Source organism: Aplidium turbinatum, chromosome 7 (genome assembly GCF_918807975.1).
Source record: "Aplidium turbinatum chromosome 7, kaAplTurb1.1, whole genome shotgun sequence".
In the NCBI taxonomy this organism is placed as follows: domain Eukaryota; kingdom Metazoa; phylum Chordata; class Ascidiacea; order Aplousobranchia; family Polyclinidae; genus Aplidium; species Aplidium turbinatum.
This window is the reverse complement of record NC_137478.1, coordinates 22616258-22640212: the sequence shown is the minus strand read 5'-3', so window position 1 is coordinate 22640212 and position 23955 is coordinate 22616258. Positions and strand designations below refer to the sequence as shown.

The window sequence follows — 23955 nt, the reverse complement described above, 5'->3', positions numbered from 1 at the left end:
TGTAATACTGCAAAATTTTCTTAATTCGTCACCTCAAAGGGATTAGAAAAAAGTGACGAGTTAGGCAAACTGACAAATTATGCAAACAGGTCAAAACTACTGCACACCAAAACGGGACCGACGGAAGTGTGACGAATAAGGCAAACTGACGAATTAGACGAGTTCTACTGTAGTTGAGTAAAAGCATTCACAGGATGCTTCCACAGAGAAAACACATGCAGTTTGAATGAAACAAAAATGGTCTAAGATGAAAAACTGAACTCATGGTTTCACGGACGCAACACATACATTGCATAAATGTAAATCCAACCGCATAATTTAATTCCAGCCGTGAAAACAAAGAGAATTTAGCTTTCGAAACGTTTGCTTAAGAATGAATTTGGTTTCAGCACACTTGAAAATTCGTCGTAAAAAGCAGAGTCATTTGAAACTTCAGCTGCAACAGTGATTTTCATTAGCCTTGCCTCGGCATAGAGCTGCGTTTTACATTTCAGTTAAATGTGTCGTTAAAAACTCTAGCTATTTCTTAAAGACCGCAAGACTAAGCATTTATACATTACCAGTTTTGCTTTGTGCGCGAGTTAGTAGTAACATAAGATTAAAAATAAACCAACAAATCAGTTCTATACGTCGATTCAACGCCTGCGGATATGGAATCAATGTAAAAAACGTGTTTTCCTAGCTAAGTCAGTGTGGAAGCATAGATGGATTCAATGCTGTGGTGAGAACATTGGTGAAAATGAAGACTGCCACGCCCTAGAAATGCTTGGAACAGTTGTAAAGCACATCGTTTGACAAGCATGCACTAGAAGCTAAAAAGTTTGAATTACGAAAAACAACAAAACAGGCATGCAGTGAATTATGTACGTACCCAACGGGTCGCATAGGTTAGCCGCCACCATTTGAGATAATTTCAAACCTACCCAAAAAACATAACATGTCACTCAATCACGTGAATAACAATGACATCACAGCCAACAAATCAGTCTTTTGAGGTTGTATCAACGTAAAAAATGATTGATTTGTTATCTGGGATAACTGTCAGAAAACCAGTTCATTATGATTGAACGTAAAATCAATGCAAAAAAACTATTTTTCTCAGTTGGGCACAGTAATTAAATGTTAAAAATAAAAACACGATAATAAAGATTCTAGTGAAATATTGTGGATCCTTATAAGGTAACAAACCAAGGCACTCAGATAGCAAAATCCGACATTTTTACATTGATTCAACGTCTGTAGACGTTGTATCAATGCAAAAATGACGGATCTTTTTGTCAGGTTAGTTGTGGATTTGCAAAACATCAGTCTTAATCATACGATCAGATCACACTGAAATTTGCAGTTTCTCATTACACAACTTAAAACGGATGAAAAAATTGAAATGGTTTGAATTGCGGAATATGACGTAAGCGACTTCCTCCGCTGATGCTTATTCAAATAAAATAACAGCTGAAACTAAAGTGAAGAATTTTGAGAAAACATAATGATGTAAAAATACGATAAATGGTGTTAGTACTACAAAACAGTGCTCAGTGCCAAGCGCTTCAATAAGCACCTTCTGACGACCCCACAAAGGGTGAAACAGGCTGTCAAAGTTACTTTGTTACTAATGATTTAATTTACGTAAATTTAAAAATAGGTAGGTCTGACTCTAAAATACTTTGAATCAATATTGGAAAATATTTGGGCGGAACAAACCGTTTTCTTACGTAAAGTATAGATAGTGCTCACTCGAATAATGCTACACCCTAGGGCCTATATTAGTGTCATCTGTGTAATTGTCTAATGTCTATGTAGGCCATCAAAGTGATCTCAGGACCAAAGCTCATCAAACAGAGAATGTTCACGGGATGAAGATTGCGTTTTTCCAGCCAATAAATCAGCTCCTTTTTTACATGCTGTTGGTAGACGTTGAATCATTGTAAAAAAGGGGATCATGTTGAGAGCCTTCACGTGGCGATCCCCGTTAATCCTTTACAGGAGACTAATCTCAACACTACACTCCAGTTACTGCCAGAGAGAGCATATTTAGGGTGGTAAAAGGATAGACCCTCGGCCCTACGATGAAAATAATTAGCTTCAATACGGAAGGTTTGTCAGCCACGAAAGCAGTTCTTATAGCTAACTTACAACCAGACATCCTGTGCTTGCAAGAAACACACAGAGACAAAATCCCTCCTAGCATCCCAGGAATGTACTTAGCCATTCAATCTCCCAGCCGAACCCATGGTAGTGCCATATTCTGCAGGGAGAAGTCAGCGATTCTCGGATCGGCCAACCTAACAACGGGTGCTTTAGAAATTTTGCACATAAAAACTAATTCATTGGAAATCTTCTCAATATATAAACCCCCCACAGAATCTTTTTCCTGGCCAAATAACACCTGGATCGACAACAGCAAACCGTGCCTCATAATAGGGGACTTTAACAGCCACAACATTGCCTGGGGATACAGCAGCAGCAATAAAGATGGAGAACTGGTCGAACTGTGGGCCTCCAACAATAATCTCTCATTGCTCTACTCGCCGAAAGACAAACCAACCTTCCACAGTGCCCGATGGAAGAAAGGCTATAATCCCGACCTTGCTTTTGTTAGCTCAAAATACATCAACTCCTATAAAAGAACAATCCTCGAACCCATACCCAAGTCCCAACACCTCCCAGTATGCATCAACATAAACCCAGTAATTCAGCCCCGAATCTCCAAACCACTGCCACGGTTTAATTTCCGCAAAGCTAACTGGGACAACTTTACACAAGTACTAGACGCAGAAATCGACAATATACCCCCCACACCCCAATCATACGCTGTTTTTCAAAAACTGGTTTGGAAGGTCTCAAAACAGACCATACCAAGAGGAAGCCGCAAAGAATACATACCTGGTCTCACAACTGAAAGCAAAGAAGTGTATGAAGAATACCTGAACCAATACAACCAGGATCCTTTCAGCCAAGAAGCTCAGAACCTTGGCGAAACAGTCCTCAACAAACTCGATGAAGAAAGAAAAACGCGCTGGAGAAAAATGATAGAGTCAACTGACCTTCGCCACAATAGCAAGAAAGCATGGGCTACCATAAAAAAATTAAATTCTGATAATCAACTGCAAAATAACCTCGCAGCAGTCACACCAAACCAAGTCGCCCACCAACTGCTCCTTAATGGAAAGACCAAAGCCAAGCACCGATACCACAAACCCACCAGGTACAAAAACGATACTTTACTAGAAAGGGAAACCAACGATCAATTTTTTACACCAGCAGACCTTCAGGTAGCCTTCAAACACTTGAAAAGTGGTAAAGCAACAGGCCTAGATGGAATCACTACTGAACAGATCCTCCATTTTGGTACGAAAGCAAAATCCTGGCTCTTAAAATTCTTCAACAATTGTCTGGCCGGTGCAACAATACCAAAGATCTGGAGAAAAGCAAAGGTAGTAGCTCTTTTGAAACCCCAAAAAGATCCCTCTTCCCCAAAGAACTATAGACCAATATCACTTTTATGCATCCTCATGAAAGTATACGAACGCCTCATACTAAATAGGATTTCAACGCAAGTAGATGACCAACTGACACATGACCAGGCAGGTTTTCGACCAGGGCGCTCTTGTTGCGGTCAAGTATTAAACCTAACTCAATATATAGAGGATGGATTCGAACAGAAACTCGCCACTGGAACCGTCTTCGTAGACCTATCTGCCGCTTATGATACCATCAACCATAGGGCCTTGCTTCTTAAACTAGATCAAGTCATCAAGAACCCCACAATCAACCAAGCTATCCAATCACTTCTTACAAATAGACGATTTTTTGTTGAGATGAATGGTCGAAAAAGCCGATGGAGAACCCAACGTAATGGCCTGCCGCAAGGCTCTGTCCTTGCACCTATCTTATTTAACATATACACCAATGATCAACCAAAACCCCCCAACGTACGTCGTTTCATTTATGCCGACGACCTCTGCCTAGCTACCCAATCAAAAAACTTCTCGGTGATAGAAAAGACCTTAACAGGAGCACTCTCCGAGTATTCCACATATTACAAGTACTGGAGCCTAAATGCAAACCCTTCCAAAACCCAAGTGACATGCTTTCACTTGAACAATCATAAGGCTAGCCAAAAACTTATCATCAATTGGGAAAACACTGCTTTACAATATACCCCCTTTCCTGTATACCTTGGCATAACACTAGACAGGACCCTATCCTATAAGACACACCTACTGAAGCTTAAGAAAAAATTATCTGCTCGCAACAACCTTTTGCAAAAGCTGGGAAACTCAAACTGGGGAGCAGATGAGCACACACTGAAGCAAACAGCACTGGCTCTCTGTTATTCGACCGCTGAATACTGCGCTCCAGTATGGGCTAGGTCAAGCCACACCAAAGTAATTGACTCCGAATTAAACCAAGCATGTAGAATCATAACTGGCACACTCCGTCCAACACCAATCGCCGACCTCTATAACTTAGCAACTATAGCCCCACCTCATATCCGAAGAGAAGTCACTACAAAAAAGGAAAGAGTAAAACAAATATCCGACCAACGCCACCCTCTCTATGAACACAAACTTATCCCAGCAAGACTCAAGTCACGCAAAAGCTTCATCAAAGTCGGCCCATTGGAACACACAAGCGCGACAGCTGCACGACTAGAAATGTGGACCTCTGAGCCCGATAGGACACAACATCCTGCCATCCCAAGTCCTTCCGAAAGTCTACAACAAACTCCCACCCTTGAGAGAAGAGAGTGGTGCTGCCTAAACAGAGCCCGCTGCGGAGTCGGGAGAAATAAAAGCAATCTTTTCCGATGGAAGATGACTCCTGACCCAATGTGTGATTGCGGCCTAGACAATCAGACAATGAAGCACATCCTCACCAACTGCCCCCTTAGCCCTTCATGTGATGACAACGAACTCAAAAACATCACAAACAATGCTCTTACCTGGCTCCGACACTGGCGTGACAAGCTATGAATGAATTGTAAAAAAGGGCCAATTTGCTGTCAGGGAAATTACATTTAGTTGCAATTGGATTGGTGTAATGTATGAGTTGCTTATTCACACCGCTTTAAACGTTGGTATGCACGTTTCAACTAATAAAATGCCGGAGTCAATGTGAGAAGTGAATGGATTTTCTTTCGTAACTCATGACAATAAGCCTAAATATCTGCATTATCACTACCCCAGTCAGTAAATCAGTCCTTTTTTACATTGATTCAACATCTGCGGACGTTGAATCAATGTAAAAAATACAAACTTTGTGGCTGGATGATATAATCGCTAACCGCAGTGGTTTGATCTTTATTAACGCAGCGTCTACAAAATAATACTTTTGGCCTGAAATTCAGATAAAAAAATGCATTGAAGTAACACAAAACGGAAGTGGGAAATTGAGCATAAAGGAGTAATTTACACGTTAAGTAATGCATGTTTTAAAAAAAAAAGACATTGCAACACCTAGAAAGTTTATGAAGATCTAAAAGTATACAAGCATAGTATAGTAAATAAAACATGATTGTTGGCATGTTTCAAATCTGAATCAACGATGAATGTCACAGTGGATATTAAAAAGCATTGCTGGCATGCAAACGATGAGGAAAAAGTGCTTCAGTATGCAACTCCATTCTAGCTTATACGCTGAAAAAGTATGATTCCGCCTACATTTGATTTTGATTGCATTCGCTTTACAAACCAAATACAACAATTTGGTGTCAATACACTGCAGCCAAACGTTGAATTGATGTAAAAAGATTGCGTTTGTATCATAATTAGAATACAAGCACAAACAGCCAGCTGAATGAACCGGTTTGAACCAGTAGCATGCGGTCACTTACCATTCAACATTGGGGCTTGGGGTTTCTTGGTCTGTACTCGGGCAGTGGCATCGTTCACCTGAAAAAGACAACTTGCTTGCGATAATCAGGGTAGTTTGTGTATCGCAACGAACAATGTGTCACACACGATTTCAGATAACAAAAGCAGTTTTTTTTTACAGACGTTGAATCAATATAAAGTAGACAGCTTTTGTTTTTTGAGGTAAAATAAATTATTTTCATGTTACAATGTTTCGTGGTCTATTGGTGCACCGTAAGTCAACAACCTTGACATGCTACTGCTACACATGGTACAACTGACCAGTCAGCGTAATTCAAATGTTTTCAAACGCGATTGAAAATTAGAAATACTGTAACAGCACAATTGCTTTGACCAGTGCACATTACAACCGGAAAAGATTCGTTGCTGTAATTGCAACAATGATAAAAATTTAGTGCAAAGATTAGCATTTATATGTTGCATCAAAAAAAGAACGTTGAAGTTATTTGAACATGAGTAATTGAAATGCTTATGTAACAATCCTTGATAAAGTATTTGCAAATGCAATTATTGATACGTTGAAAGCTAAAAAGGTCAAAAAAAAGGTTGAAAAATAAAACTCAACCAAATCAATGTTGGTTTAACAACAGCAATAGCAACATGCAAGAAATCTACAATAAATGCACTCGCTCTAAATTATGAGATCAAAATATAAAACGCCAACACTAAACTTCAGTTTGCGCTTGTGGCAAGCCAATGATAAATTTTGATGATTGAGCTAAAATGCATAACAAGACAACACCATTTTTCCGTTTTTGAACGTAAATTAACACAACCTGATAAAATTAAATGTTAATCATTCCGAGCTAGCAAAGTTGTCGCTTTAAATCGTGTTAATGTTAAGCTACGCTTGATGTAATGACGAAATAACACAAAAGATTGACAAAATGACGTAGATGGCAACTTTTGCTGACCAGAGATGATTCAGTTGCCTGAAAATATCAGTAGCAACAGCACATTTTCATTCACTGTTGCAGGCGTTGAATCAATGTAAAAATGACGGATTTTGCTGTCTGGGAACTTGTAACTTCAAAAAAAAAAACAATTCAAGAATATATTTTGTGATCACGAAATCACGATCAAAGCGATTTTTCACCTGCCCCACTAACATCAGACACAAAGGGGTTCACAATCCATCTGGGAAACTTCATCTTTTCTTCATTGATTCAACGATTGCAGACGTTGAACCAGTTTAAAAAGAATAGCTGGAGAAATTTTCAAGCTCTGCTAAGTGCGAAGACTGCTAACTATGCAGAAGATTGAGTGCCGCTTTTAGCAACAGGATCGTTGTTTACTTCACAATTACAGATACTGACGACCTGTTTTAGCTTGTCCGCTGTGGCAGTAGCGGTTTACACTAGCTTTCGGGACATAGTTCCCAAGTCATGTGCAGTGACGAATGGTGTTGGACTCTAACTGCTAACTGTGCTTAGTGCACAATAAAAAATAATTTTTTAGTGATTGTGGTGAAGCTAACGAACTTTAGTAAAATTTCGCCACAAACAGTGCATAGACATAAGCCCCAGTCAGCAAAACTGGTCCTTTTTACATTGATTCATAATCTGCAGACGTTGAATTAATGTAAAACGGATCAATTTTGCTGACTGGGACAGTTCCACAACCTCGTTTTAAGGCAAACCGGTCTCACAACCATCAGCATTCTGACGCGGATTCAGATAACAGACACGTTGGGTGGGGTTAGTTATCCATAAAACGGATCAACTATTTTCTAACTATTCAAATCATGCAAAACTGTCATAAACTAACAAAGCTACTGAAGATACTTTAATCATTACAGTTTAATGGGCGCTACAGTACACAGCTGGTGAAAAAAGACACACATCATTTCCGTTAGAGGACTCAGTAATGGTATACGGTAAAACTATTTAACATTTAAAAGCCACGGTAGCCGGGGCATTGCATGCAGTTGCAACTAGTAAAATAAGCAAACACCGTATTTTTTTATTATCAACCCAACACACTGTTAGGAAATAGCTTAAATCTACATTTTTATTTCTTAAGCCTCAAGTAATGTAGAAAACGTTTACAAGAAACTTGCTTATTTCACTGTAAGAGCAAAATGCTGTCTTATATTCGCAAATCAAACGTTTTTGAAACGTGTAAACCTTGGTTGAAATATGAACTCAAAATGGGACCAGGAGATAACATGACATGATAAATTTCAACTATAAGATAGAACACACATTCAACGTGAAATGAATGGTTCAGAGGCGCTCATATCACATCCTATTGAAATAAACTAAAATATTTGAAATGTAAAATTGTGAGCTTTGAACTATTTCAGAAATTAGGTCTTTTCGTGTGGGCATGGATGTGTGAAAACCAGGCAAACATCCATAAAAAAAAATCAATCTATTGACACGTTTCAAATGGAAGAGAAACATACCCAGACATCAAAATCCGCCATTTTTACATTGATTCAACATCTGCAGACAGATCTTGACGTTTGACAAAAAACGGAAAAATGACGGATTCTGGCATTCTTCATCGATTAAAGAGACGGCGAATTTTCATACATCGAATTATGTGATCAAGCTCACACTCTTCTTTTATTATTCATTTAGTAGATGCCCAGTGGTTGATTGCCTTACTAACAACAGTTACTATTGTTACATCGTTTCAACGTGTAATGACTAATAGGGTGTAAATTCTTTTAATCTAGACATAAAAAAAGTCCATCAAGGTAAATGCGTTCTCTCTATTGCTTATTTTAGTTTTGTGAAACTTTTCAGTTAACAAAAAACAAACTGTACATATCTGCTACTTCGGTGATTTTACATTGAATTAGCACCACAGTACATCATTTTCACAACTAGTAACACTGTCCATCAAAAATCAAGAGACTACAGCATCTTCCAAAACATGCTAGCCATGCGCAGATGGTTTGTGCGCAGCTACTAAAATGGCCATGTCAACTTCAAGCATCACCATGGTAATCTAAAACGCACACAAGAGCAAGTCGATTACATTTATCAAACCATGCTGCAAATGCTTTGAAACATATGTCTGCGATTGATGGCAATTTTCTAAAAATAATATAAAGGCGCGGAATGGCCCGTTTCGGTGAGTCCGATACCTTAACGGGGGATTTTTTCAATTTTTTTTTTAATTATCGGGTACCGTAACCTAATTATCATTGCCGTTTTAGAGTTAGGGGTTTGGGTTAGAGGTTAGGAGCTCACCGAATCGAACTCACCGAATCGGACTCACCGAATCGGACTCACCGAATAGTAGCAGACCCATAAAGGCGATCACCAAGAATTTGAAGCAAAGCTTGATGCGTTCAGGGCATAGATTAATGGTTACAGTTAGATAGTAAAAAAGGGAGATAGAAAATTTTTAAAGAATTTAGATCATGAAAGAACAAAAGTGAAGTGAATTTCACATTAAAAAAACGCTGCCCAAATTAAAAAAAATTGTGAGAGGTTGTTGAGCTGAAAAATGTTTGACAAACCGGTTAAAAATATTTGTGTTGAAACGCATGAACAAAAGAGTCCACACGGCAGCGAACATACCAACATCAGGGAAGACATTCATAATAATCAATGAAGAAACCAAAGACCGGAAGAAAGAAGAGAGAGATGATTCAGTTTTTTATCCTCTTTTTTCAAGCAAAAACCAGGCCAAATCACTTCATCTTCATTCAAGCAAGTGGGATGCAGTTGCTGTCTTCTGTTGCCAAACTGCGTCAACTTCACGTGCATATGACGTCGTCAGACGACCAAGTGACGCAAAAATGACGTATTGGACGAATGATGATTGACAAGACATAGTGGATACGAACAAGTCAACTTTTACCTTAAAGTTCTGAGGCAAATGATGAATGGAAGTTAAGATTTCATTACAAAGCTTGCAGTGCTCAAGACAGTGTTTGCTTCAGTTATTTAAGACGATGAATTGACACAAACCCACCAATACCAAGTTTCGCTTTCGCAAATAGCAATTTTACAACAAAATTGACTCAGAATCAAGTGGTTAAAGCAAATTTTTAACCGAATTTAAGGTAATGTTGCCAAATGCCAGTCATTGTCGCCATGCCTAGTGCCAATGCCTTACTCACCGATTTTCCGCGCTAAACATGGACACTAGAGAGCAGTCGCAACACAATCTGGTGCGAAAATATCGAGAAATAGCAAATGTAAGGTTTCATTTTGTGAAAATAATCCAAACCGAACAAAACCGGTTATTACTGAAATATTTTTTGAGACTTGCAGTTCTAAATATGTACTTCAGTTTTTAAATTGTTACAAAAAGGCCATTCTTTCAAATTTAGTAAAATTGCACAATCAGATGACTTTGGTTTAAAAAAATTATGGTACAAAATTTGTTTGTCGTTCAAAGAGCACCCGGCATACCTCTATCTTCCGCCCCTCGACAATGGTGTTATGAAGACCCCTTTTAGCTTTATCGGCTTCTTCATTAGTTTCAAATGTGATGAAACCAAAGCCCTGAAACAAAGTGACAAATTATAAACAAGTTCTGTAGAAGGTCGACTTTCGACATCTTGATAGAAATTTCAATACTTTTAAAGAATAAAAAGGGATCTAGCATCGATGGCTCTCATCTTAACATACGAAATTACGCTGTGACATTGCTGAGATGGCGTTTTCTGTTTCAGCAAACCAAGGTGTTATTCAACGCTACTTAAAACTTCCTTTCATATCACAGTATTTCAATTTAAAACAAAAACTTCAGCTTTTACCACCGATAACAATAAATCATGTTATATAGTAAATTAGTGTCGCTTTATAACAACTAAGGTCAATGGACAACTGCTAGTTTTTAAAATACCAAGCAAAATATAACAAAACAGGCGGTTAGGACAAAAGTTAAAGACGATTGTAGATCTGTATTACTATAATGTGCAAGAGCTTATAATTTGATTCTCTTCGAGTTGTAAAACCAGAGTGTTGCAACAAAAGAACTAGATCAGTTTACATCTCACAGTTGAAACTTGTCTGGTTTGTTTTAAGGGATTTGACTGGCCTAGTTTACATCGGCGCATATGATCGTAGAAGTACAAAAACAAGCATCCAAACAGACATACTCATCCCAGAAAAAATATTTTCGCAATGTGGCAATGACATCGAACAAGTAGGTTTAAACTTTTGAAACGCTGTAAACAAATGCAACAGTTTTTTCTGAAATAGAACGTACTTTTGAGCCTCTTTCGTTGAATATTATTTCAACATCCACGATATTTCCATATTTCTGCAACACAATAACACCAATGAATGTTTGCTCCGCAAGAATTAGGTAAAAAGATAATATTCTGTTAATAAACAGTTATGCAGTACTTATCAACTTCTTTTATATCAATGAGATTTTTTTAATTAGTTCAGAAAAAAGGGTTTTGTTTGTAGAATTGATGAATGAATGGAACCTTACACTCTAGATTAAGATTTTTTTTTTTAGAATTTCGGGAGATAGTTGACTTTTTGTAACACAGACCGGGAAGGCACAACAACACAATAGGATTGAACATTATAAGAATGAATTCCTTTCAAATTTGAAATGCCTGGTATACGAGGGGAAAATAAACTAGAATTTCTGAAAACTGTGACTTCCGCTTGGATTGGTTTAGTTTAGAAGGCCGGATTCGAAGCTTGTCAAAACGTTCCCAAATTCTAAAGTCACCCAGTGCGATTAATCGGCATGTGCAAAAAATCAAAAAAAAGTTCGTCTCGGTTTACGATTTTTTTTACAATACTACGAAATATCCACATAAAATTGGTAGATAGTTTACCTAGTAGGTGGAAAGAGGCCATTTAGGCCGAACAGTGCGCCACTGTCATGCAATTAAATATAAACATTATTCTACTGTATAATGTAATAAAATACAAATATTCAAACTCAAAGCTATCTCACCCCGAACATTTGCCTTAAATCGGGATCTCGAAAGCGAAAAGGAATATTTGACACGTGCAGTCTCTTGTGATTGGCCGCCTTGCTTGAGTCGGCCGTGTCTTGTGTGATGGCTGATGACGTCATATCTTCCGACTGCAAGGCAAATTTCATCGCGTGAAAAGATTTGACATTTTTTACTGGATTCAAGCAAGATATTCAGAAAGTTGTTAGTTTGACATGAAACGAGTCGCATTTAGAGAAAGCATAATCGACGCAACGTTGCAAAAAAAAAACCAAAAAACCCCAATGGATGGGAAAGCAAAAAAAAACTTTAAATCTTTCAACTATTTTCTCTGTGTCAAGCCAAGTAGCATGAAATTGGACGTGACTTACACGGTAATGAAAAATAAAGTTTCTTCGGATGTTACATAAATGAAATGTCAGGTAACGTTACTTGTGCGTAATACGTTACGATTCGAACTTGGCTAAAACCGGTATTTTACGCAAGAACAATTTTTCTTTATGGATCAGCATAGCACACCAGCAAAATATTTTTGCCAGAAGGTTGAAGCGGGTGAATGTTTACAGCAAATCTGCAATCGATTATTTTACAAAAAAAAGAAATTCTTCAAAACATACTTCAGCAAGTGAACAAAATAACAATTGCTCATATAGGTCGTTACAACAATCTCGCTAACAACATCAATAATTCAGAACAGATCGATTCTCTTTCATAAAGTGAGGAAGAAAACGATACTAAGCACAGTGATGCCACTGCTAGCAGTGACAGGCCTGATGCAGCGCATCACATCTTAGTGAAAGTTGGTACTCGTAACAATTTTTTACCATAATCTGACGCCGCCAAATCGCAAAAGAACACAAATTAAAAAACTTATCATTTAACGTTTACAACAATTTAAACTGTCAGCACTTGCTTTGATGAAAACGTATTAACGACCATCCAAGTTAACAAAGTAAGACGTTAAAACAATGTAAAAAGACTTATGGTGGTTAGGATACCTCAGAGAAATGACACCAGTTTACACCCTGGAGAATAAGCGATCTCAGCCTAGTGAGGCAAAATACATCCCTTTCATTGATTAAACGTCTGCTGTATGCCACGGCTGGTGTTGTATTAAAGTAAAAAGATACATTTTGGTAGTTGAAAAAGCACTTCTCTGAACAGGCCCAAATGAACACCTCCAATGCATTTGAGTAATTTCTTTATCAACGATATGAAAAAGATAATTATGAAATAAGCAAGTTGCCAGACAGCAGTCGTCATAATTAATTGTTACTTTTAGTGATGAAACTACTGTTCAGTTTTGATGCGTATGCAAATGGTAATTAAAAAAATATTTCCAAGTGTCATAATGAAGTACGCACCGTGGCTGGAATATTCGTGGTACTTGTGCTTGGCAAGGCAAGAGGGAGAGCTTGCATACCATTTGAGAGGGTCTGTACCCCAGTGGAAGGGATCCCGGCATTGGCCATACCCTGGTTGGGATCCATCATAAGAATAGTCTGGCCGGCAACGGAATATCCGACGGAGGTGGAAGGAATTGCCCCCTCTGGAACCGCCACCGCTTGTCCCTGGAAATAGATTGGTAGAAGACATTAAAAGCTATTCCACAAATAAAATTTCCAACTTCAACTTATATTCAATGTCAAAAGGCATTGAAACTAAGTAATTTTCAAATTTGTCATTTTCACTACTAGCCCAATGGCAATCCTGCCGCATCTGCAAAAAACACAGCAGTATTGCGCGAAAAAATGTTGAGAATTATCAGAACAGAGCTTCCACCAACTATAGTGTTTGTTCTAAACATTGGAACTCCTTGGTAATCATCCCGAAGAAGTATTTTTGTGTTCAGAAGTAAAAGTAAAAATATGTTTGAAAACTCAGGGGTGTTCGAAGGAAAAACTAGGTCATTGGAAATCCTTAGTACCTGAGCAGTGGCGCTTTGAGCCTGTACGAACTCGGCAGTTCCAGAATGTCCGTTGCGGAGTACGTAAGCTTGAGGAAACATGCCCGGATGTTGAGATAACTGTGCTCCGGAAACATCCTTCACAGAGGAGACGAATGACATCGCATTGGTGGGAGCGACGCCGGTTTCGGCTTTAACAGGGGTCTGCATGAGTGCAGATGTGGAAGGTACACTGCGGTTATTAACAAAGGTTGTAATTCCCGTTTGGGGGCCACTGGTCGACGATAAAGATCCACTTGACGTACTATTGCTTTCGCTGGATTCCTGCAAAATCAAATTGGTCAGTTGTTACGAAAACGGACCAATGACCAATTTTAGGCTAAGGTGTCTTCGCATGCGTTGTTAGTGTTTGGAAATGCTGGTCGCAAAACAATTTTGTGTCTCACTTTTCACTTCAATGTGCTGGTAATGATAGCAAGCATTATGGAGTGCTAATTTTGCAATATTATCCATAGATATGTTCCTAAAAAGTGCATGATAATGCTGAGCCTACAAACGAAATTAGAAGAGTTTTCCAACAACTTTGCAGCTGGCTTGTGAGAAACGAATGCGCTCTATTCAGAATAATAAACTTTCTTTTCATCACAAATATGCTTATTTGCGCATCGTACACGTAACAGAAACCGAACTGCTCAAAAAACAATTACCCAATGAAGAGAAGAGCTACTGGCATTGGAGACCAAATATGGTGACGGATATAAAACTGGTATCCCCTGAGGAGGTGAGGATAACAATATTGAAGATGATTGCTGAGGTAAAGTTTTAATTCGGACGTTGTTTTGTTCTGGTGCCGTCTGCTGCCAGTCGCAAGGCTTTTCGGATGCAAGCATCACTATGACAATGTTCTTTTGTGTAGTTTTTCTACTTGCAATAAAGAAACGTTTTGCTTGAAACCCTTCGACCAACTTTACAGTTTGTGTATAATCCGAAACTGATACACGTATCTAAAATTACGTATTACGTAACCAGAAATAGGGAAAAATTCTTCCGACACGATTTAAACTGTGTTATTACAGTGTTTAGTTTCGGCTGGGGTAAATATTAGAGTCACCACTTAACTTAGTTTTTCTGTAACCACATGTTAAAGATAAGAAAACGAGCCTATACACTACTAATCTTGCCTGAAGACAGACTTCTCTTTCTAGTTGCGCATTGCAGCTTTAAACATCTAAAAATCGTTATTTTTGACGTGATAGCGTAAGAAGAAAAGTTGTCAACTGTGCAAACTTGTTTTTGGATGAAGTTATTTGCAATCTTGTTCCTCGTATCCATTTTATGCAAAACGATGCATTCTTACATCACATTACTAAACGAGCGACTTGATCAACAGCAAATGGAAAACATGTACTACTACTCAGTCGGGAAATAACTACACTTGATGACTTGAACATACTTGAAATGTTGCCTGATTTAATAAATACTAAAAATCTGATGATCAACAACCTAAATGAAGCAATCCTTCACTGTCATGTCACATTGCGGAATAAATCACAAAATATGATCAGTCACAAGTCACGGTCACAACTCATCAATCATCGAGACATCACATAGAGTCAGTATGAACCTAGTTGCCCTAAGTTGTACACTACTTCAATGTCAGACGTCGTAAATACAATGAAAAAAATCTTTTTACAAAGCGATTTTCTTTTACAAATTATAATCAGGCTGTAGTCCAGTGCAATTTCGGACTTTAGCTTCAAAAGCAAGCAATTTGTAAATGAAATTCAAGCTTCCTAATTTTAAAATCTTAGATCTGGTCTGGGGAAACGAGCATACCCCAACTTGAACAGTGTTAGAACTGGAGTAGGCCTTTCAACGCTTTATGATACGCAAAGAAGTGGGGTCCTGCGCTGCAAGTCAGTAGTTGAATAAAAAAAGTAAGACTACAATCGTATATTTATTTGATTGCTCCGATTACTCCTCACCTAACTGTGTTTCGAATAGCTAACAACAAAATAGCTTGGGCATGTCTTACCCTTATTCTAATCTGAAAGGCAACCGACATCTTTATTGCTTCTCAACTAAAAAAACTCCGTAGAGTTGACACGCATAAGAACTAAACTATATTAAATTCTCAAAAAGCCTTTCGCCATATAACTAAAACTACCTTACACGATAGCATCACTGACTTCACCTGTGTTTCAATGCTATTCATTGCACACGTATCGACGCAGTAGAACATGAGCTGAGCTTTCGTCACGAAATATAATCGAGCAAGAAATGAGATACTGTCCTTGCTTCCTCTCAAGTGTGATGTCTCTGAAGACCAGACTGAACGATTTTCCAGACAGTTAAATCCATCATTCTTACATTACGTTTGCAGACGTTGAATCAATGTAAAAACGGCTAACTTTGCTGCTTGGGTTGCCACTATCTGAAGATAAGCAGCGCGTCATATAGTACTCTATTTGATAAAGAACAGCTGATTTGAGTTGAAGCATTCCAGACGTAGGGTAGCGAAATCAAACGCTGCACTTTGTACAATAATTTAACGACTGCATACGTCGAATCAATGTGAAGACCCTATTTTAAAACGAAAAAAGTGGAAATCCACAAATATACTGCACTGGACAACTTGGCATACAGGTTCACGGGTGACTGTTGATAGCTGTAACGTTTAGCGGCATAAAATCGATGCAATCACATATTCACATAACAAATGAGCCTAGAGGTATAGAAAAGTCCGGAATGGCCCGTTTCGGTGAGTCCGATTCGGTGAGTCCAGTCCCTATTAGGTGATTTTTTTCAATTTTTTTTTTAAAATTATCGGGTACCGTAGCCTAATTATCATTGCCGTTTTAGGGTTAGGGGTTAGAGGTTAGGAACTCACCGAATCGGACTCACCGAATAGAGCAGACCCAGAAAAGTCTTCCTGTTCATGAAAATAAATGCTTTTTAGCAGAGGCTGCAGTGTGCCAGAGTTTATCAAATAAATTAACAAGTTTGTGACAAAACACTTCGAAAACTATGACACCTTGCGAAACACCAACTACACATATTGTATTATACTATTACAGTTTCAAAAGCATTGCTAAAGTTTTTTCGTTTGCTTTTATTTGTGCTTGTAATAGAGATTATCTAAGATTTATATCATGCATGCTTTTTGGATTGATTCAACGCAACAACGATGATAGCAACTAAAACAATTGACCACGTGACGATTGAATCAATGTAACAAGGAACTGATTTGCTGGCAGAGGGGTTTTCGCCGTAGAACCAATTCAAGCGTTGCTACTTTTACTTTTTAATTCAAGGAATAAAAATAAACCATGGCTGAGCACTGTGGCCAACGCAGGAAAAGCAGAACTATCGTAATGAGTCTGACTGTCTTCCAATCTAAATTCAGACCACAAATTTCTACACTGCTTAGTGCTCAGATATTCTAAATCTAACCAGACACGTAAATTAAGTGCAGTTTGACTACAATTCTACCTTTGTTACAAGCGAAAAATATTTTAAATTGACAAGTGAAAACTAAGATATTGACGACAGATGAAGCTTCAACTGCACAAAAACAAACTGAATAGCCACCAGACAACTGACAATGTTCTTGCGACAAAAGCTTTGAATTGAACCATTTTGATATAATGCAGATCTATTTAATCACTGAGGAAGTCTGAACAATAACCCGTCAATGTCAACATCGAAAAAGAAAGATGTGAATGTATTACGATTGACAGGGTAAACATCTCTTTTACTTATTGAACGACTGTATGATACTGTATATTAACGTCATGGGCAAAATCACTGTATATTGTATAATCTATTTGATGACGTGAAGCTTGAAATGAAAACAAATTGTGCTTACTGCTGGTTGAAGAAAACGTAATGTTGTTGTATTAGCCTAAGCCTGGAATCTGAGCCGAAGGAGCTAGTTTACTGCACGCACCAAACAAAGACAAACTAAAAAAATCAATGATAAGACGGATTTAGCCACAACTTTTCACCTCAGCTACAGTCACACTGAAAAGAATTTCAAGAAGAAATAAGAAAATTCAGGTAATCCTAGCAATGAAAAAAGTAGTAGACAAACAAAAAGTGCTCTCAGTTTGTTTGGTAAGGACAACACCAGCTTGCAGACAGCCAAACGTCTACAAATCGCACCCACACAGTACTGTATGTCTTGAAACCTTTCAAATAACATCAATTATTCACGATCAAGGATAAATAAGATTTCAATTGCTTTTTGCTAATGGAAAACTATCATGCAACTTTATCCTATGCAAAAAAAATTTTAATTCATAATTTGCTTCATTTGACCAATGTAAGATCACCATAGAAAGACAAAAGTCTCACCGCAAAACCCAGCGGATAAGTCAGAGACGCCATTGAATTTATTCAAGAAAATTTACGAGCACAGAAACGGGTGGTGTGACGTAATAAAAAAGAAGTAGAACCAAATGGACGACACGATGCTGACAAGAACATTTTTCGGCGTTGTATGTTGCGTTGTATCTTTTATCTTATGTTACGTTTCTACAGAACTGAAATAAGTATCAGCGCAATTCTTTAAATAACACACGCCAAATGTAGTTCTCAAACAGCTCATACTAAGGAAACACCGATTATCATATAACAAAATAAAACCGAGAAATGTGTAAAACCAGCTGCATTACGGTGCAAGGAAACAAAATATTTGGAGACTGAAGAATGAAGGATGAAATGGATTTTTTCGTGTGAAGTTGTTACTGTGACGCAATTCAGTAATACAACACTGACAGTACAAGCTAGTACAACTAATCGTTGACACATATCATAAGACAATAATCACATTTTTCTTTTCAAGCAAGATTTCCTTGATGTCGACGCGTGGCTTCAAAGCAATTCAGATAATAAAGTCTTCTTTTAATTACATATTATGATTGATCCAGCGTCTACCAAGATCAAATCAAAAACATATATAACAACATTTGCAAATATTGAATCAACCCAGACATCAAATCAACCGTTTTTTACACTGACTCAACGTCTGCAAACGTTGTATTAATGTAAAAACCGGTTGATTTGCTGTCTGGAAATGCAAGCACATAACTGCTATTTTCGTGTTGTAGAAGAATCTGAATCAGTGTGAAAAGGACCAACTTGGTGGCTGAGGACTTACGCTTGGCAAGGTCGCTCTTTCCGAAACCTACGTTACAAAAGTTGATCTTTTTACATCGTTCCAACGTCTCTAGACGCTAAAGGAAAAAGCAGACCACATGCGGTGAATCGAACTTGGCTGCTGAAGGAACTCTTGACCACCATCTCGCGGTAAAAGCAAAACAATTTAGTTTTTTTTTGCATAAAATCGAACGATCCTTACAAGGAATTAAGGTCAAAATCCCGAGATGGGGAAGAAAAATAAAAATGTCAAATTTTCAGACAGAAGGAATCAGTTATGATGCAGTCAAGAGGAAAGTAGAAGGGGGTGTCAAAGACTTACAAGGGACTAACAAGTACAAATAGAAAAGATACAGCAGTAAAATCCAAGTCCCTTGCTGACCAGCTCACATCACTACAAAGCTGTCTTCAAATCACCGCTTTGTACCAAAACATCCTTCTAAAGTCTTAAACACGACAGTCCACGCGAAAGACGTTCGCGTACGGATGAAATCAAAATTACTCATCGTCGAACAACTTCAGGGTGCACTGATGGCAAGTTTTGGCAAGATTGTTTTTGTGCAGTCAAATACCTAAGCTAAATTTGAAAGAAAGGATACATACCAGTCATACCACATGGTTGAAGCAAACGAGACTAATGTGTTGGTAACCGTTCAGGCATTCATAGCGGAACTGTGGTTAAAACTTCACTGTGCGCATCATCGACTAAGCGCCAACACAATTCAGTTTATAATTTACGTTGAATTAACATTAAAATACATGCTGAAGAAGAAAAAAGATCATTGAGGCGGAAATGTGGATAATTGAAGGGAGAAAAATTGAGCTTATGTGAAAGCAACGCACAATTTAAGACTTAAGTTCACGCGGCGCAAAAGAACTAAAAATTTCATAGAACACAAAGTACATTTACAGTCTCCACAACTGTTAGTTTTCCACCATTCTTGCAACGTTAACTTTCATTGAAAAAGAAATGAAGAATGCTAAAACAATGGTTGAAACAATGTTTGCTAAGATCGGTAAAGCAGAAAGGAGATGTAAGGAAGCATGAACACAATCCGAAATAGACGTTGCCATAAAGCATAGGATGAAAAAAAAACATTTCTTCACCAAATTAAAACGCGTATTTATTCGTTTAGCAAGTGAACCACAGACGCCCTTCTACCACATTCACAGTTGATACACTGTTGAAATGATATTATAAACCAAAGCCTACATCAGACTTTTCTGAAAAGTAGAAAACCCGAAGTTCAAAATTATTCACTACAAAATAAACGCATCAAAATTCCATCATTTGCAACGCTTGATTATACAGAACAAAAATTTCTATTGAAGTTTAAGACCGAAGATGCAAACGATGTATTTTTCGACACATTTGCAGGACCACGAATACAGTCTGAAAATTTTGGGCTTTCTTCTCTCAAATCATAAAACCATATCACATCGTAAAATAAGTGCAAAACTGCTATTCTTTCGTTGCAACTGTGTGCAGAGGTGAATCTGAGCATAGCCTACATCAGCGTGCTGCTTGAAAGCGAATTAGCAACGCACGGTTGAACTCTCAAAATAGACTAGAAAACGTTGCCTTCTGCATACAATTACCAATGCAGTCAGCACGTCAGCAGACATGCTTTGGTGACATTTCTGACGTGTAGTTTTACAGCATAACTTGGACATATGTGGTGATATTTCGCAACACCATTTGTTGCATTAGTGTAATTTCTCTTCTTTGACTAAAAGGCTACTGAGAAGCGGTCAACAGAGTTGACGAGAATCGCAAACGAACAAAAATCAAGAACTTTTGAACTTATTTTTAGTATTGGATTAACATAGAAGGCTAGAAGCCTATGCCCAGAGTTCCAATCTCTCATGAGCTCATTTGTGATATATTTTTAAAATTTGTGAAGTTGTATGTGAAAAGCTTAAATCGTAGTTATCATTAATACTTCTTTTAATTGAACTTATAAAACGTAATTCCACAGCAAGCCCAAAGAGCAAATCAGTCGTTTTTTACATTTTATGTAAAAAAACGACTGATTTGCTGTATAGAAACAATGCTGCAGCTTTCCAAAACTGACTGTTTTGTTTAAAAGATTTACTTTGAATCAATTATGTTCAAAAGAAACATAAAAAAAAGCTAATTTATGAGAGAATATCTGGCATATTTTCATAGAAGCACTCAAACCGATAAATTTACATTTTAAAAACCCAATGAAATGTTTTTTTCCTGCGCACAGTCGAAGCGGTTCAACTTGAAGAAGTCGCTGAAGAGAAAATTTAATTGTTGCTTCCAAAATTTTATTGCTTTATTTTCCCAAACGACGCTACCAAAAGAATAACTGGCTATTCATCAAACTAAGCACCTGGCTTCCCAGCACAAAAGAGAAAATTTTAAGTTTGTTTTCGTAACAAAGAAACATAAAAACAACGCAGAAGAACATTGGTTTGAGAGAGTAGTTAGCAGAATTTATTATGGAAGCACCAAACTGAATATTTAAACAACTCTATACCAAACGCGATCTCGCCGACTGTTGTCATAAACAATGCACAAAATTCATGGCCGTAGTAAAAATGCTTTCGATTGATTTTGTCTTCCCAACCAACACAAGTTGCCGTCGCTGGACGTTGAAACAATGCAGGAAAGACTACTTTTGCTGACTTCGGTTGTTTCAAGCAAGATTTCTCTCTTTCATAGAGTGTTTTCCCAAAGTTAAGCAAACATCGCTGACCTAAAACAACGATAAAAGTAAACCAAGCAGTTAAAATGTTTAGTTTTTACAGTGATTTAACATCACAAGACATTAAATCTTGCTCACATAGTGGAAATAGACAGATTTACTTTCACCTGAAACAACAGGCCACGATGAAGATGCAGATGTAACCCAAGAATTGAACCTATGATTAAAACAGTTCTTGACATGTCGCGCAATCGCATTTTTCCATTGCTAGTACAATTTATGCATCGCCAGAGAGAGAGGAATACAAAGGTTTACAGACGTTGAAAATATGTGAAAAGCAGGAATCTGCAAGCTAAGTTGTAAAATGACTGATGATGAGGCCCAGCAGAGAAGGCAATCACACCATGGCGCAAAAACACAAAAGAACGCAGTTCTGTGTCATTTACGAAAATAAAAGCATCATGCATGCATCATGTTACACCATTACAAGGCAAGCTACTGCACAACTGCAGCATAATGTCTGTGACATAGGCTACTTTAAGCTTTAGCAATTCTAGCAATAAAAACGTGACAAAAAAGCAAAGGAAACGGATATGACAACTCAGCCATTTGTTGATACAACAAACTGCCATGACGGCATTTTATATAAAGCTTCCAGCTTTAACAAAGAGGAAACCTTGCTCAGAAGTACGATGGCACAAAAAGGGCAGAATAACACTGCAGAAACCCAGTCGCTAAAATTGTGAAAACGCCAAAATTAAAAACGTTCGAAAGTGTTTCTTATAAATTACAATTACCAAGGCTCACATCGCAAAGCTTGGAACATCTTTGCAAGCCAGAGTAACTAATTGTTACAAAACTGGCAAATAACGAAAGACATGTGTTGGCTTACTTGTCTTCAACAAGCGACGCATCTCTCCATATACTTTGTTTTTGTCAAATAAAATGCCTGAGGCCACAACAACACATTCCACTTTTGAAAAACAGCACTCCGAAAGCTTTCAGCACTTTATGTTTGATATGTTGTTTACTATAGAAACTGCACTAGACTTGTTGAAATTCGTAAAGTAAAACTCTATTCAGTGATACAAATGACATTCAAAACTGCTTCGACGTTTGTGAACGTTTGAATCTTGCAAAAAATGCAAAGAAATTGAAGTATTGTGGACTGTGGTGGGTTAATTGATCAAAGATTTGGGATTCTTTCACCTTGTCTTTTACTGCACAACCATTCCAATGATTTCACTCCAGTCTGTTTTACGTCTGTTGAAAGTTGGAATGTAAAAAAAAAACTGATTTAACGGCAACAAAGAATTCTAACAAGGTCACTTACCACCGCTATTTAAAAAAACATAACAATGTTCTCTGCATCATTTCGCCTGCAACCACTTTTAACTGGAACTGACATTTATCTGAGAAGTAGAAAATGGTAGACCATTGGCCAGACTAGTTTCTGCGACATCAGATTGAGGTACAATCTCACTATTTTTTCTCTGATAAGGCTTAGATAACTTGCTAATGTGCAATTACCCAATCACAAAACATATAACCCAATTGAAACTTGAGTGTATGCAACACAGTGTATCATGTGTGATCTATACATTATACAAATACAGTACGGTAACAAATACATTAGGCTACTAATGTAGGCTACACTTTATCCTGTTAAATATGATATATTAAGAATTTTACCATAGCTGTATAATAATTATATCAAACCATACACTAAAGCAGTCCTTACAAACAGCAAAAGAGTGAATTTCATGCTGAAACTTATCTAGATATTGATTTATTAAGGTGAACATAAAGAAACATTCAAATTAAACGTCAAGTTCGTTTGACAGTCGACAAATAACATTGTTTTATGTAGTTTCAATGCTATTAAAATCTACATGAAAACAAACAGATTGTCTACTGAAAAGGCGATCCATCTAGAATCTAGCTGGTTAAAGCAATCACCAGAATTGCTGCACACCCAAACCTTATGAAATAAAGCCAGCTCAAGACTGATAGCACGATCAGCAGCTCCATACCAATCTATATAGGGCAAATCGGAATAGTGTAAATGAGCCTTTTGAATTCCCAGCACAACATGTCAAGTATTACTTTCATGCTCAAAATCGAATATTGCATTGAATTGCTGCTCAAGAGGCCCATGCATGCAGCAGTGCTGGAATTTGAATCTAGTCATGATAACACATAATAAGGCATATTTATGGACACGCTCACACAACCATGCAGCTAACAAATCCACAGTTTTGGTGGAAATCCAAATCATTCACAACTGCCCAATTTAAGAGCTATGTATGATAGTTTCTTATGCAGTGATAATAAAATAACTTCCACAAATTATTTTGGAGGAACAAATGATATTTTCATCAAACATTAGCCAACACTGTATAAAATAAAGCTTTTGTTAAATATTTGTGTCGGTGGTATATATGTCAA

General features: G+C 37.6%; 1 protein-coding gene across 3 annotated transcripts in view; it reads right to left on the bottom strand.

Moving 5' to 3' along the window:
• LOC145774652 (uncharacterized) overlaps nucleotides 1–23955 on the bottom strand; it is a 34325-nt gene that overhangs the window by 7704 nt on the left and 2666 nt on the right. The window contains exons 1-8 of one of the 3 annotated variants that reach the window (XM_082585946.1): nucleotides 14380–14632; nucleotides 13700–13996; nucleotides 13131–13337; nucleotides 11766–11897; nucleotides 11055–11108; nucleotides 10253–10345; nucleotides 5837–5894; nucleotides 872–919 (exon numbers count right to left, since the gene is read on the bottom strand). In XM_082585946.1, coding sequence (XP_082442072.1) covers nucleotides 872–919; nucleotides 5837–5894; nucleotides 10253–10345; nucleotides 11055–11108; nucleotides 11766–11897; nucleotides 13131–13337; nucleotides 13700–13996; nucleotides 14380–14562 — 1072 coding nt within the window. In that variant the 5' untranslated portion in view covers nucleotides 14563–14632. Of the gene's footprint in view, nucleotides 1–871; nucleotides 920–5836; nucleotides 5895–10252; nucleotides 10346–11054; nucleotides 11109–11765; nucleotides 11898–13130; nucleotides 13338–13693; nucleotides 14280–14379; nucleotides 14633–23955 lie in introns of those variants that run through there. The other 2 variants (XM_082585948.1, XM_082585947.1) reach the window with 2 other exon arrangements.